General features: G+C 39.6%; 1 protein-coding gene across 1 annotated transcript in view; it reads right to left on the reverse strand.

The window, feature by feature from the left end:
* The window catches only part of hspg2 (heparan sulfate proteoglycan 2), a 160,309-nt gene extending 149,883 nt beyond the window's left edge, over nt 1-10,426 (reverse strand). The window contains exons 1-2 of the mRNA XM_074642440.1: nt 10,295-10,426; nt 8,691-8,847 (exon numbers count right to left, since the gene is read on the reverse strand). Coding sequence (XP_074498541.1) covers nt 8,691-8,714 — 24 coding nt within the window. The 5' untranslated portion in view covers nt 8,715-8,847; nt 10,295-10,426. The remainder of the gene's footprint in view (nt 1-8,690; nt 8,848-10,294) is intronic.
* Nucleotides 10,427-16,778: the final 6,352 nt, after the last annotated feature.

Below are 16,778 nucleotides of genomic sequence, written 5' to 3' on the forward strand. Positions count from 1 at the left end.
ATAGCCTACATCTTGGGGGTCATAAGATGATGAATAAGAGAGAAATGCAAAAAGCAGAACAAAAAATGATACTACCCAAAGGAGCCACAAAAGTTGGGAACCATTGCTGTAGCAATAGCAATATTTAATATTTCAAATTTGAGCTTCTTTGTTGATACCATATTCAAGAGCACCATATAAAGTATATGCTGTAAACAACACGCTTTATCTCAGAGGCAGAATCACCAAGTAAAGTGCAGGCCTCAGAGCAGACATTTGTTCCTGTGCTCTCTAGACTCTTCCTTAATACATGAGACATAATTTCTGTTCTTTGACCGTGAATACATACTCGAAGCATCTCACTGACCACAGGGGTGTGATTTATGGACTCCTCCCTTGCCTCCTGTCAGCAGAAAAGGACTGGAAAAATTGTGTTTAGTCAAAACTGTCTCAACCCATTATTATAGGTCCCAAAACCAATGTACCATTCCACGAAATGTTAAGGATACTTGGGCATCCTCGACTCCTGGCCCAGTCCTGTGTGACTCACAAACACCATCTATTGGTGTTTGGAGTTTAGAGTCCAGTAAGGTAACACCATCTATTGGTGTTTGGAGTCTAGAGTCCAGTAAGGTAACAGCATCTATTGGTGTTTGGAGTCTAGAGTCCAGTAAGGTAACAGCATCTATTGGTGTTTGGAGTCTAGAGTCCAGTAAGGTAACAGCATCTATTGGTGTTTGGAGTCTAGAGTCCAGTAAGGTAACAACATCTATTGCCCAGAGAGTCTTAATTAGTGGTAAAATCATCCGTCCATCCATCCATTATCTGAAACCGCTTATCCTATTCAGGGTTGCGGGGGGGCTGGAGCCGATCCCAGATGACATTGGGCGAAGGCAGGGTACAGCTTGGACAGGTCGCCAGACTGGTAAAATCAACATAATATTATAAAAAAATTTGATGTCTAATTTTTCTCTTCCGCCTTCAGAGAGTGTTAACACAGCTGATGAGCTGGATGCTGGCTTAGAGAGCTGAATACACTATAGAAGCAAACAACCAAACACAGATATTAAAGTCAGGCTTATTAAACAGCTTTATGTCACTACTGAGAGACAACTTTATCCAGCTGGGACGGTCCTTCATAACATTATAAATTTAGGAGCGCTCTGCGAGCACAAGCCAAATCTGATTGACTCCGTTATGTTGCTGTGCTTGCACTCTGTACACATTATTAGATTCAGCCATGAGGTATGGTGGTGAAGATGTCAGATGACTCACTCCAGCACTGACCAGCTCTGTGTGTTACATTAGAGTATCTGCAGGACAGTGCGTGTTGCCAACTGGAGCTGCAGCTGTAGAACACAGCTGTGACAATCAGCGGCAGAGCAGCCAAAGGATATAAAATGCTTCCGCTCTCAGTGCGGGTCAACGCCCTTGGACTCTGAAACACATTAAGTTATGCTGGAAGATGACACAGGACTTTTTTTTCCCGTTCCTCTAATTCAACTCATATATGGGTCATATCTGTCCTTGCATCCACCCTCATTTTCACCAAATAGCGCCACAAAATCCTATTCTGTTAATTAGAGCAGTTTATTAAAGAGACTTAAAGGGGACATATGCTCATTTTCAGGTACATACTTGTATTTTCTGGTTTCTACTAGACCGTGTTTACATTCTTTAATGTTCAAAAAACACATACTGCCGCTCTGTCATGCCCCTTGACGTAACTTTAGGTTTAGGACGAAAAAAACACTATAGTTAAAGGAAAAAACAACATCAAATAGTTAAATCTACTATTTTTGAACAGTGAAAGTGACACTGATCGTTGTGAAAACAGGACACAAACGAACAGCTGATTGTAACGTGAAAGTGAAACTTAACGCACAGGACACGAACAGCGGTCTCCTGGATGAAAGCCTTGTGTTTGTTGGACCACTCTACCTCCCCTCCCGCCCGCCCAGTGTGTCTTTTCGCACGTTAAATTATGTCACTACACTAACGTGACACTTTCTTTGAGCGTTTACTGTTGCTGTGGATGGGTTTAAATTATAATTAATGGAACACCCGGTGCATTTCATGCCGGCGCTAAAGGGTGCCGTGTGCGGCAGCACCAAACGTCAGCAGCCGTGACAAAGCCTCTGTATTTAACGCCATGGGAATGAGAATGGGCTGGTCTCTGTCTGAAATGCTCCGTTTTAGCTCTTATCTCTTTAAGACCCCGTCTGCTCTGATCGGCTTGCGAGAAAATTATGGTGCACCTTTGCAAAGGTAGTTCTCAAACTGTGGGCGATATATTCTAATGAGCCGTCATGTGACATAGGTAGGGGAGCCGAATATGAATGGCTTGCTGAATCACATGTTTTCTGATCTAGACAGCCCAAAAAAACTGACTGGGTCGTCTTATTTCACAGTTTGTGGGTTGGTAGGAACTCCAGATACCCAGATGTATGAGCACAAGCCCTGGAAAAGGGGAGTGTTTCATGATATGTCCCCTTTAAAATAAGCGTCAGCAAAGGATGTTTCTTTTAAACTACTTTGCAGAGCACAAATTGAAGATGTTGTTGATTATCTACTCTACGAAATTTGACAGTGACTATGTGTCAGACACCAAGAATATAAAAAAACTAACCTAAACCAAATTTTAACAGTCTGTAAATATTTGAGATGACACCTACCCTTAAAGGGACTGTTTGTAAGAATCAGAATTGCTTGTTAACAGCGACCCCTGTGGCCGTTAAGTCAGCCAAAGTCAGCGTCGGGCTCGCTCTACATAGACATGAACGAGCATCGCTCAAAACAGTGAGGCGACACACGTCAGCTAAAAGCACAATATCACTCTATATTTCAGCTGCTTGGCAGTAATGTTAGCTAACCAGACGAAGGTCTCTCCATGAATCAATGCTGATCCTAGTGTTGGCTTTTCCTGCTTCAGCCTCCCGACCGCGGCCGGAGGGAACAGGGGAGACACCGGAGTTTTGGTCGGAGACGATAACGTTTCTCTCTGCGGAGCCCCGTCACTTCACAAGACACGGGAAACCTCTGTTGGTCTGGAGGAGCTGCAGCAGTTATTTCTGCATAAACGTCCACTGAACATTCACTAGATATTCTCAGAGCTACTAACTGTTCTGCAGTGTGGAGTGTGCGTGCATGCACGTGAGAGTGGAGCGAGCTGAGCGAGTGAGAACGAGTGTGGTGTGTGAGTGAAGGCAGGCAGACAGAGGAGCAGAGGAGCAGAGTACAGCAGAGACTCCGGTCCTGGAGACCAAAGCTACGGTCTCCCCCGCGTCCTCCGACCGCGGCCAACACTGTTTAACAGACGGGCTTCACTAGATACAACTTTGTGGTTTTGGTGCTTCCGTGTAGTTTGTGTTGGAGTCTGAGTCTGAACAGCTTAGCCACACGCGAGCGTGCATGGGACACCGACCCGCAATGGTTTATATGTGTATGAAGGTACAGTCCCTTTAAAAGTTAATTTAAAAAAGTTGCCAACTATTAATTACATAGAAAGACATGATTGTTTCAATAAACGCAAAGCCACAATTAAGTAAATTCATACATCTGCAACTCACATAATCCACAGAAGTTACAGTCATGACCTATCAGTCCAGTCACACGAAAAGGCATGTGAATGACATGACGATGCGCAAGGCAAAAGCGTGTAATAAGAATGCTGTTCTTGGTTTAGGCTTGTCATGTGTACGCCATGTTTGTACTGACTGCAATGTAAATGTAAATGCATCCGTGTAATGTGCTCCGCTCAGAGCTAGTGACGTAGAATAAAAAGTGAGAAAGACTGCTTATGGTGGGAGGGCAGGTGGATGGGTCCAACAAACAGGACTTTCAACAAGGAGGCCGGTGTTTTGTTTTGTAAGTTACGTTAGTGACGTTCATGACGTGTTATCCGTACTGATGTTATGTTGTTACTGTACGTATTTTACTTAGTTTACATACTTATTTTAAGGCCAACAGTGACGTTTTGTTGCCCCCTGCTGGTACTGCACCTTCATACATGCATGTAATATTCATGTCTCTGCAAAACGTGACACTGACACGCTATCCTCTGGTGGACAGTTGGCCCTATGGAGTTGAAATTGACTCACTCCCTGAAAGTGAAACCGAGTATTGTCACACTACACTTTGCCCTTGTGCTAAAGTTTGAACTCCTGCAGAGGAGGTTAAAAGTTTCTTGCAAAGCCTATGTAGTCTGTGTGTAAAATAAAAAGTGTTAATGGTCAAGAGGATTCAATAGGGCCCCAGCTAATACTGAGAGAGGCTCACCATCACCAACACTTCCTCGGTGGTTCCTCAAATATACAATCCAGTGTCTCAAGCTTTCAGGAGCCCGACTGGATGTCTCTTCAAGACACGTAACCTGTGTTTGTCACATGGTCAAAGAGGCATTAGGAAGACGGGTTACATAGCAAGTCAAGTCTATCTATAGCTGTGGCTTGCTTCCGAAAGACTGTGCTATCATTAACCAAAAATAAACACAGATGCATGAATGCAATGCACACATTCAAACACAGACACACCGGGAAAAGTTGACACCAGAATGTCACACCAGAATGTCCAGCTCACCGGACATAGTCAGACAGTTGCTGCTGGATGACATCCAAGTGACATCCGATCAATCTGCTCTACCAGTGGGAAGCGTTACCTCACCAGGGGACACTCCACAACATGTTTGTGTCTCTTTTACATCAAGGACAAACATATTTCAAAACAAATGTTCCCTATGAGACCAGTTTAAGTGCATGCAAAATATTTCGATGTTGTTAGTAGGATTAACTGTTGCATTTTACACATGCTTTATTACTTTTATTGAACAGTATGTACATTGTTAGCTACCCCCTCCACACGCCTGGATGAAGAGTAACTTGGCTTTGTCCTTCCAACGCCGTTAAGGTACTTTGTGATGTGCTGAACTGGGACATGCTGTTCATCCACATCGTCCACAGTACCAGGGAAGCGACTGTGACTCACCTATAAACATGCTGTTTATACGAGTATACAGTAGGTCTTAAAACTCATCTGGATCTCTGCTTGAGAAGGTCAGAGAGAGAGAGAGAGCTCTCGTAGGATTTTATTACGTGTCAGTGGATGGAATACACTTTACGACTGCAGCCTTTCTACACACAAAAACTGATGGCATGGGGGACTTCCGAAGGCGCACGATCAGCTGCGCCCCGTGCCTCGACTGCTGAGAGGCGCCGGTCTGGCCGCGTCCTCAAATATACTATACGCTGTGCTGGAGTCACAGAGAGAGATTGTCAATACAATGAAGGATAATATATATATATGCAACGAATTAAAAAGAATGAATGATGGTGGGATAAGTCATATATTAAAAGACCTTGTTAAAAAAAAATATTTGTCTCAACTCACCTCGTTGCTTTACATTCTGTGTATCTCATCTAAACGGCGCCGTATAGCTGCTGCATTTGGCTCATTGTTAGGTGTGCCAGGGTCCGGTTCATCCATCTGTAGCTCCAGGGGACACAGGCTCACCACGGTGGTTTGCCACATTGTGCAGCACGCGATTTTGTTTTTGGCACGGTGGTTAAGTCATGCCATCTCTGGGAAATTAGTTTAAATGTGTTTTTGTTGTGCCTCTCTGATGTTAAACTTTATGCGCAAACTAGTTAAGAAATATGTGGGTTGTTTTTTTTGATCCCACATCATAAATAAAGCTCAGTAAGTTGAGTGGAAAAAATATTTTTACACATTTAGCGAGTTTCAGGACTTTGTAGTTTGACACTGCCAGATGACAGAGTTTGGAAGACGGCCCGCACATTCTCACGACTGGTCTAGAGTTTGCGGCACGGTCCGCACATTCTCACGTCACGTTGATTTTTATACATCCCGGCGTGAGCGTGAAACACAGCGTACGCAACATTTTAGTACGTACGCACCGTTTATACATGAGGCCCCTGATCCTTAGAGATTTGGCATTTGTCTTTGTTTGGGCAATAAACCAGCCTGTAGTGTACTTTTCATGCCCTCAAGACACATATCTTTCAAAGTTCTTACTGGCATTCCTGAAACATAGTTCCACTCCACTCAACGTTTTACTTCAATTAAATGTTTTTATGGAAAGCTCCTGAGGCCGTATTCACAAACATTCTGAGAATAATGTCAGAGAGCGCCTAACTTTCTAGCTTAAAAAATTTCTACTTTAGGAATGATTTAGGAAACTTCTCAGTGTAACTCTAGGTAAGGAAAGAAACTTTACCTTAGTGAGGATTGACCGCATTGCTATCTATGACGTATTCTTTTAAAAAGTTGTGATGGGTTGATGAAAAGAATAAAGATGCACTCTTGAACAGTGAAATAGATAGGCCTAATCATAGAATGTTATCTCTATTAAGATATGGTGTAATTATGAATACATTTTATGCAATGAACATCTCTGTTGAATAAATTGTAAGCCACTTTGAAAGTCGCCAATAAAATGTTTAAAATCACAAGCCTACTTGCGCAGTAGCCTATTCACATGCTGATAGTTGTTATATTTATCAGCCTATGTTTATTTACCATGCTGGTAATTAAGCAGGGTACTTTGATATTAACGGGGGGGAAATGGCTCAATGGCTTTCTTCAGTTTCTGTGATTGCTGGCCAGTCTATATAAGTAGCTGCGTTGGTTGGTATGTAAATCGGTAACACTATATAATAACCATAATTTATAAATGGTAAATTGATAGTTAATTAAACTCACTTAATAGTTATTTTACTGTTAACAAACAATTAAATGATAATCAATAATGTTTAGTATTTTTTAGTAATGCTATAATTTATTTTATATGTTTTATCATTAGTTTGTGTAATATTAAATAATTGGTTTATAAATTCTATATTGTATCATAGCTGATAGGAGACAATAACAATTACATTACGATTACAATAGTAAGCTATTTATTAACAGTTTATTGTTGCACACATAACATTTCATATACTATACTAAGTATTTGTTAATTATTACCAACTGAACTGTAAACCTTTAAGAAATCGTTTGTAAAACATCTATAAACATTACATAAATAGATGGTCCAAAAACCATTGATCAAATATTATCAATAAATGTTTATAGATGCTTTACAAAGACTTTATTAACCTTTTAACAAGATATTATAATCACCTCTTGTGACTGATATAATAGCCATCCAAATAATGTTTACAGACATTTACAAATCTATTATTAACTGGTCCATCTCTCTATTCAATGTCTATAGATGTTTTACAAACAATTTCTTTAAGGTTTATAAATAATTTCGTAATCACTAATAAATACTTATATATATACTTATATATATATATATATATATATATAATGTTATAATGTGTGCAACAAAAAGCTGTTAATATAACATATAGCATTACTAATAATGAATAAACATTTTTAATTATCATTTCATTGTTTGCTAACAGGAAAATAACTATTACCTAAGTTTCATTAACTATCAATTTACCACTTATAAATTATGGTTATTATAAAGTGTTACCTATAGATCTATTAACCAGCAAACACTGTTGCATTTTTTCAGTAAGTTCAAATATCTTAGTGTTGTAATCACTTTAATTTCTGGTGTTATAGTGTCATTGTGTTGGGTGGGAGATGTGAGCACATGTCTAATGAGATCGACCACAAACATTAAACATCCAGGATTTAATCTTTGGCGTTTCATTAACACACTGTCATTCAGCGTTTGGATAATATTTCTCCTCCCTTAAGAAACTCTTAAGTCTTTTAAAAGAGTTCCTTCCTACTCCTAAAAGTGTTTCACCTTAGGAGCTCTCTTAAGGGCTAAAATGCTTTGAATAACTTTTATTTTTACCAGGATCTAGTCTTACCTGTAAGGGGAAATTCTAAGAATTTTCTTAGAATTTTGGCACTAAGAGCAAATCTTTGTATTAGGAAGCTTTATGAATACGGCCCCTGGTCATTAGAAGACTGACATTCCCTTATTTTGGTAGAAAGTAGAACTGCGGGTTGCAGACCTCATTAAAAGAGATCTCTCTCAGGAGCGCAGTTTTGATTCCAGCTGGGGACCTTTGTTGCATGTCATACATCCCCCTCCCACCCCCGTTTCCTGTCTGCCTCTTCACTGTCAACTGTCCAGCAAAGACAAAAATGCCGAGAAATATTCTTTAAAAAAAAGCTCTCTTGCTCAACACAGTATACTTGAGCATTAAGTGCCCTCTACTGGAGTTAGAAGCATTACACTGAAGACTGTGGATACAAAGGACCAACTCAAGCATCAAATAAAAATAGAAACACAATTAACTGTCCTGTGTTGCTAAAATGGACAGAGTAACGTCATCATGGCTCACCTCTTTTACCTTGAAGACAAACACAAATGCCACAACAAATGTTCCCTATGAGATATCAGAGATATCCTGACTTTTAGTCCATAATATTTGTCAAGCCTGCAAACACTAGATCCTATAATGCAACTTAATAGTGTATTTTGTGTGACCTTCCCTGCCACATAAATACCCATGTCTTTCAAACTAACTGTCCCCAGTTTGTAATGCAGGCTTTTCGTTAGGAGTTTGTAGTCTCCAGGCTCAAACCGAGATAACCATGATGGCATGGACTTTGGAACGCTCCAGGTGATGCAACAACTTTCGTTGTCATAGGCTCTCTTTATTGCAATCATTATCGATTGCTCTAAGAAAAAAAAAAAAAAAAAAAAAAAGCACCTGTCTTACCTCAGCAGCATGAGACATTGCCATAACCACACAGCAGTCATACTGGGAAGAATCCGTTTCAGGTAAAGCTGACCGTTCATGTTTGATTTGCTGAAATGTGAAGATAACCGTTTGCTTAACAAACAGGAGCTCAAAGTTGTAGATGTGGTTTCAGACACTGGAGAGGGAGGAGAAGAAATGATTCTTACTTATCAAGTTTGTCTTGACTTCCACAATAAAGTTGGATGCTTTGAATCTTCACTCCAGCTCGCCACGTTGTTTATGATGATGACGGACACTGCTCCACAAAGGCTATTATACATCTTAAAGTTTGGATTATACGCATATAAAGAAAAGGAAATACATTAATTCATTTCTTATTTATACCATTCTGGCATTTATATTTAACGTACTTAATAGATCCCACTTCTCAGCATTTTGTATTTACTTTTTTGCACTGTGGTTATTTGTTATATATTGCACGACTTAATGCATATATTTGTACATATTTCATATTTCTTTTATTCCGGTTTTCTTATTTTTAATTTGAGTGCTTATATTTCTTTACAGATATTGTATTTATTTTGTAGCATTATGTACATAATTTACATGTTACATACTGCTTTATATTCTATTTTCTTACATTTCTTTATGTTTATACAAGAGCAATTGTAACAATTTCTCCCTGGGGATCAATAAAGTATTTCTGATTCTGATTCTGATAAATTGAGATTAAACAAAGCAGAAATAAAAGAGAATATGTATTCTAGTACTGCAATACAGATCCATTTGCTTCTACAGTACAAAAGCTTTTGTCTTTATGTTGTTTTTAAGTACACAAAAAAATTAATGGTGCTTACCTGAATCCTCTCCTGTTGTGTTCTGCCTTGAGGCTTTGCTCTTATGTTCTCCCTCTCAGGTGCTTTAACAAAGCATCAATACGTTAAATATCAAGAAACTAAACAAAATTGCTAATCAGCATTGGAGAGTATATTAAAGAAACAAAGATGACATTGATGAGCAACAAATCACACCGTAGTGAGTGTTCATATAAAAAAAGAGTGATTTTATGGGGTCTTGGTGTTGCAGGCGTAAGCCAAATGTGCTCTTTTGTTTGTGATTGTTGCTTGAATAAAAAAAGAGGTACAAGGTAGTTTTCATACAAAATATTATAAACATTTGCCTGCAATTTGATATGATCTCTGATGGAGGCCAATATACTAACAAAATGAACATGATTCTGGGACATAAACACAATTTAAAAGGCATATTTAAATGATTATTTCTTGCTTTAAAGTGTCATTGGACTTTACCTTTTCATTATCGTTTGGTGATTTTGCTCATTCGAAAATGTAAATACTTATTATACTTTTGATATTTTGGTTAAGTTTCCTTGGAAAATATTATTATTTATTTAATGGGAGCTAACTATAGGTAGACTGTATACAAAGACCAACTTTAAAAACAGCTATGACATTTATACTATATCTAAATATGCCATGGTACTGATTGGAGACAGGCTAACAGGTGTGTAACACTGCAGCACATTAGCTCAATGCTAAATGAGTAGCTAAGTGTGGCTTCGAGCATTCACAACCCACAGACAAACCAGAATGAACTCTTACCATGCCTGTCAGTCGCTCTCCTAATTGTGAAAATGAAATGATATCTTGTTCCTGTGTAGAAGTTTGCTTTTCATTTATCGTATCTGTGAGCGGCTGAATTAGCCACTTCCTTGTTTACATCGTCGTCTGCTGTGATTGGTGCATTAAAGGGAGCACGCGGAGATAAGATAATGGCGGGGCACGTTTGATTCCTTTGATTCAGTTTACCGCGCGTTGCTGTCACTCAGATAGCTTGCTACATCTATGGCTAAAAAATAATTACTATAAAAAACCGCGGGCGGTGAACAATAAACCGAACACAGAAATAAAGCAGGCAGCTGAACTCTATTGTAACGGCAAACATGGAAAAAAATACAGGTTGAAAACACTTAATAAAGGCAGCATCTCACCTTTGTGTCACTGGCCTGTTATCATAAACAATTATTTGTTATTATCAATTATTTGAGCCCAAAAATATGACAGTGTTTTGAAGGAGAATTACTGAACTAATGTCCATCTTCTGCTGGTGCCTAGGACATGTTCTTGATCTTATGGGGTTACTAATTCTTTAAAATGTTATCCACCAACATACCATGCAAGTAATGTGCAACACTTAGTATATGGAAGACGGAACCTGCCAAAATAAAAAAATAAATGACTCGATAAATAAATATGTCATTAAATATAGCAATAATAATATTAAAGCCATGAATTAATTGGCAAAATGTGATATAAATTGATATTTCTGTTTTAATTTGCTTCTCTATTTATTTAGCTTTGTATTAATTCCCTTATTTATTACCTCCACAAAGGCCGATGGCCTAGGAAGAAGGTTATGTTTTCACCGGCGTTGGCTGGTTGGTTTGTTGGTTTGTCCCTTTGGAGGATTTCTCCAAAAGTCTGCGATGTATTTGAATGAAATGTTTTTGGACAGGTGGGGTGTGGCACAATGAACAATCCATTAGATTTTGGTGACGATCCAGATCATGATCCGGATTCAGGAAGGAATTTTTTTAAGCATTTCGATCAGCCAGAACATTAAGACCTCTGGGTATAACACATGCGCAGTGTAACTGATGACACGTTAATGACGCATGACCCCGCCTCTTTCCTTCAGAGAGAGAGACAGAGAGAGAGCGGGGGGTGGAGGGAGGGGGCAACTGTAAAATCTGCGTTTTTTCACATTAAACTCTGTGAAATTAGAGTTGAGTTGGACCAAAGCACACTTGGTGATTGTTGGAAAGAGTAACGACGACGGTTTAAGTGATTTTTATTTTGTTTCTGTCCAGTTTGAATGAAGTGTTTTACGATGCTCCGCTACGTACAGCTGATCTCAACATAAACGGAAATACACGTTGATGAGGACGCAAGCTGAACGGGGAAGGGAGGGAGGTCTGCGCTCTCCGAGTGCCATTCTAGTTTACTCTTTTGTTTAATTTTCCCTTTTATTCATTTATGTATTTATTTTTTTTATTCATTTTTCAATTTATTCATGTTTGCATTTATTTTTATGTATTTATTTATTTATTTTTGCATTTATTTTTTTATAATTTTACATCTGTTTTTAAATGTATTTATTTATTTATTTATGCATGATTTTCCTTTTGCATTTCACCCATTTATTTCCTTAAACTTATTTATTTCTGTATTCTCTTCTTTATACATTACTTTTTAACATTTCATGCATAAATAAATAAATAAATAAATACATACATAAATACATAAATATATACATACATACATTTTAAAATAAAATCCATTAACTTCTAAATGTATTTATTTTTGCATTTATTTTATAATTATTTTTAAATGCATGTATGTATATATTTATATATTTACCTATGATTTATTTATGCACAAAATATAAAGAGAAATGTGTAAAGAAAAGAAGACAGAAATAAAGTAGTTTAGGGAAATAAATAAGGGGTGAAATGCAGGAAAATCAGAAATAAATAAATACATACATTAAAAAATAAATATATAATAAATAAAAAATAAATGCAAAAATAAATTAATACGTGAAAATAAATGCAAACATAAGTAAATAAAAAAAAAAAAAAATGAAAGGGAAAATGAAACAGAAGAGTAAATAATTAAGGGGATTAATCCAAAGATTCATAAATAAAGAAGCAAATTAAAACAGAAATAATAATAATGAAATACATCTTATGAATAAAAAATAATTAATTAATGGCTACATTTATTTTTAATATTATTTTTGCTACATTTAATCTCATATTTATTTATTTAGTCATTTATGTATTTTTGATTTTGGCAGGTTCCGTCCTCCACATTAGTAGGTTATCACATGGTATGCTGAAAGCCGAAAACATATGCATGAGATGAAAGTGTCTGCTCATATTAATATTTGTTCTTCCAAACATCCAGTCCTTATCCAGTAAAGACAAACGTGTCACCACATCAGCTTTTACTTCAACAAATCCTTCTTAAACCTTTCTTTCTACGGTAAGAACCAGAGGGACGGTGCTGACAGCAAGCCCACATTGCACTTTAACCAGATAGCTATAATCAACAATGTACTGCCTGACAGCTCCAGAGACCATACCTGATAAAGATCAATGACGTGCTTCAGCTGCATCCACATTGGGCCTGTCTGGGAGTGCAGGAGGTGGAGACTTTGTAAATCATCCAAAATGATTCAGCAGCCTTGTCCTCTACGTAAGTTGAAAAGGTTGATCTCTCCTTCAGAGCAGGTAAATATCTGGCTGTCTTGTTAGCAGTAATGCTGATAAACATTGCATAGGCCGAGCATTACAAGGATGACTAAAACATTGCAGTTAAAAGTAGTACAGACATCACATGAAGGTCACTAGTTGTTAATACATTTGCATTTTTCATAGGTGACACTGATAGTAATATCATTACAGTTTATCTCTACATCTCCATAGCTGACAGGTTTTGTTTATATGGCTCCACATATTAGTTGGTTATGTGGATAGAGCAGGGCATTTCAGAGACCGTCTGGTCTTTAAAGTTCAGTGAAAGACTCATTCCACCGAGATGCACCACAGGAAGTCATTCCTGCCTGTGGCCATCAAACTGCTCAACTTGTCCCTCAAGAGTGTCACTCAGCAGCTACTACCACATCACTTTGTATCATTCTTATGTGTAATACTGACTTAACTGTCCAATAACTTGTGCAATAATTCACCTGTGCATACTCTGGCATTAATACTGTACATTTCAAGATGTTGTATTCATATTTATACTATTCTTGCATTTATATTTAACACACTTAATAGATCCCACTTCTCAGCAATTTTGATTTACTTATTTGCAATATGGTTATGTGTTTGATTCACATATTTGTACATATTTCTTGTTATATTACTATACATATATTGTGTTGTATTGGAGTACTATGTACATCATTTACATTTGACATACTCCTTTATTTTCTATTTCTTTATACTTATATATAAGAGCAACTGTAACCTCCCAACTTCCCCGCAGGTGATCAATAAAGTAATTATGTTTCTGATTTCGAAAGTGAACAAAATTGACAAAACGATGAAAGTTGACATATGCAGGTAAATCACAACAATAAGGGGCTTGATTTTAATTATTCACTGTTTACTGCTCTCTTGTGTACATTCAAATGTAACCTCACTCATTTTTCCTATATGGTTGTGTTTGATCTCTGCAGACTGACAGAATGAAAAAGCACATTTTTGATGTCACACAACACATTTGTCCCTGTCCTGAAGGCTGGTTGATGAGAAGGTATTTGATGAGCTCTGTCCTGTCAAAGACTTCCATAGAAAAAGGACAAAAGAGACCTAAGCTTGTTTTTTGAACATCTGTCTACACCTCATAAGTCAGAGAAAATTACCAGGTGATGCAACAACAAAGCACATCACAATTGAGGTGTTTTAAGTTATGCAGTTAGTATTAACTAATGTATATCCTCCACCCGGATACTGCATCCTGCTGGTCACACGCATAGACTGGATATAAGAAGTGGACGTAGTCACCATGACGTCACCCACTGGTTTGTGGACTGATGTTTTGAAGCCTCGAGTACGGCATTTTGTCCGTCGCCATCTTGGTTTTTGTCCGTCGCCTTCTTTGTTATTTGCAAGCAGAAGACCTCCGACTGGCAAATGAGCTGAATGAGTTTTACTGCAGATTTGACAGACGTAGTGACGGTCCTGGCTGCATCTCCTCTCCCCCCAGCCATCAGCCATCAGCAGTTAACACAAGCACCCCCCAGCTTTCTCCACAAGCACCCAGCCTGTGCACACCCCTCCCCCCCTTCACACCTCTGTCCATCCAAGAGGAGGAAGTCAACAGGCTCTTCAAAGGACAAAACCCCCGCAAAGCAGCCGGCCCAGACTCTGTCTCACCTGCAACCCTGAAACACTGTGCAGACCAGTTGTCTCCAGTGTTTACAGGGATTTTCAACACCTCCCTGGAAAACTGCAGGGTGCCGTCCTGCTTCAAAGCCTCCACCATCATCCCGGTCCCCAAGAAGCCAAGGATCACAGGTCTTCAGGACTACAGACCCGTCGCTCTGACCTCTGTGATAATGAAGACCTTTGAACGACTTGTGCTCCAACACCTAAAGACAATAACCAACCCCCTGCTGGACCCACTGCAGTTCGCCTACAGACCTAACAGATCTGTAGACGACGCAGTAAATTTAGCCCTTCATTACATTCTCCAGCACCTGGACTCCCCTGGCTCCTATGCCAGGATCCTGTTTGTGGACTTCAGTTCCGCATTCAACACCATCAGCCCAGCTCTGCTACAGGACAAGCTTTCCCTGCTGAGCGTGCCTGACTCCACCTGCAGGTGGATCACAGACTTTCTAACTGACAGGAGTCAGCACGTAAGGCTGGGGAAGCAAGTCTCCGACACCCAGACCATCAGCACCGGTGCCCCCCAAGGCTGCGTTCTCTCCCCACTGCTCTTCTCCCTGTACACCAACGGCTGCACCTCCAGACACCAATCTGTCAAGCTCCTTAAGTTTGCGGACGACACCACCCTCATCGGCCTCATCTCCGAGGGTGACGAGTCTGCCTACAGATGGGAGGTTGACCATCTGGCATCCTGGTGCAGCCAGAACCACATGGAGCTGAACGCCCTGAAGACAGTGGAGATGGCAGTGGACTTCAGGAGGAACTCAGCCCCGCTCCCCCCTCTCGTCCTGCGTGGCTCCCCAGTCAACACGGCGGAGTCGTTCTGTTTCCTGGGCACGACCATCGCCCAGGACCTCAAGTGGGAGCTAAACATCAGCTCCCTCACTAGTAAGGCCCAGCAGAGGATGTACTTCCTGAGGCAGTTGAAGAAATTCAACCTGCCACAGACCATGATGGTGCACTTTTACTCGGCCATCATCGAGTCCATCCTCACCTCCTCCATCACCGTCTGGTTCGCCGCTGCCACCGCCAGGGACAAGGCCAGGCTGCAGCGGGTCATCCGTGCTGCAGAGAAGGCGATCGGCTGCAACCTTCCCTCCCTCCAGGAGCTGTACACCTCCAGGACCTTAAGGAGGGTAGGGAAGATTGTGGCCGACCCCTCCCATCCTGGACACCATCTTTTTCAGACTCTGCCATCTGGCAGGAGGTTAAGGTCCATCAGGACCAAAACCTCACGCCATAAAAACAGTTTCTTCCCCATGGCAGTGGGGCTCTCCAACAGCCCATCCGCCCCCCTGTGACTGTCTCTCCCTCACACACACACTATTGCCCCCCCTGCCGACACTGACTCTCCCCCCTCTCTCAATATTTGCACTATCTTTATATCATGTTTATAGCTTATTTGTAATTTGTAAATTGTACATTTTTATTATTTTATTCTAACGTTTTTATCTATTCTTTTATCTATTCTTTTGTTTTTATCCATTCTTTTGTTATTATATTGTACTGTTTGTCTCGCACCAAAAATGCCAAAGAAAATTCCTAGTGTATACCTCTTACACCTGGCAATAAACACCATTCTGATTCTGATTCTGATTCTGATTCTGAAGTGACACAAGAGGATGGACAACCAAGTAGAACCGCACGCTGAATAAGGTGACCAAAAAAGTTATAATTAACTTTTATGAACTGAATACACACTGTGAAAGGGTCAAAGTTCTAAGAAAAAAACACGAACAACTCCCAGACCGGACAACACCGTGGTAGCAACCGGTCACTCATAAAGTAGCCCCGCCCTAAAGCATCCCCTGCTTTATGGTCTATCTGACTCTAAATGGGACCATAATATACTAAATGAACATCATGCTGTATTGAAGAAGACTTGAAACTAGCGATTGAGACCATAAACTCATGTTTACAATGTTTACTGAGGTAATAAATCAAGAGAGAAGTAGACTCATTTTCTCATAGACTTCTATACAATCAGAGGAGTCGCCCTCTGCTGGCTGTTAGAGAGAATGCAACTTTAAGGCACTTCAGAATTGGCTTCACTTTTCAGAACCGGAGGTTGCCCACTGGTCACACGTGATGAAGGGAACTTTTATTTTAGGAACCAGGTTTTC

Source organism: Sebastes fasciatus, chromosome 8, assembly GCF_043250625.1.
Source record: "Sebastes fasciatus isolate fSebFas1 chromosome 8, fSebFas1.pri, whole genome shotgun sequence".
Classification (NCBI taxonomy): Eukaryota; Metazoa; Chordata; class Actinopteri; order Perciformes; family Sebastidae; genus Sebastes; species Sebastes fasciatus.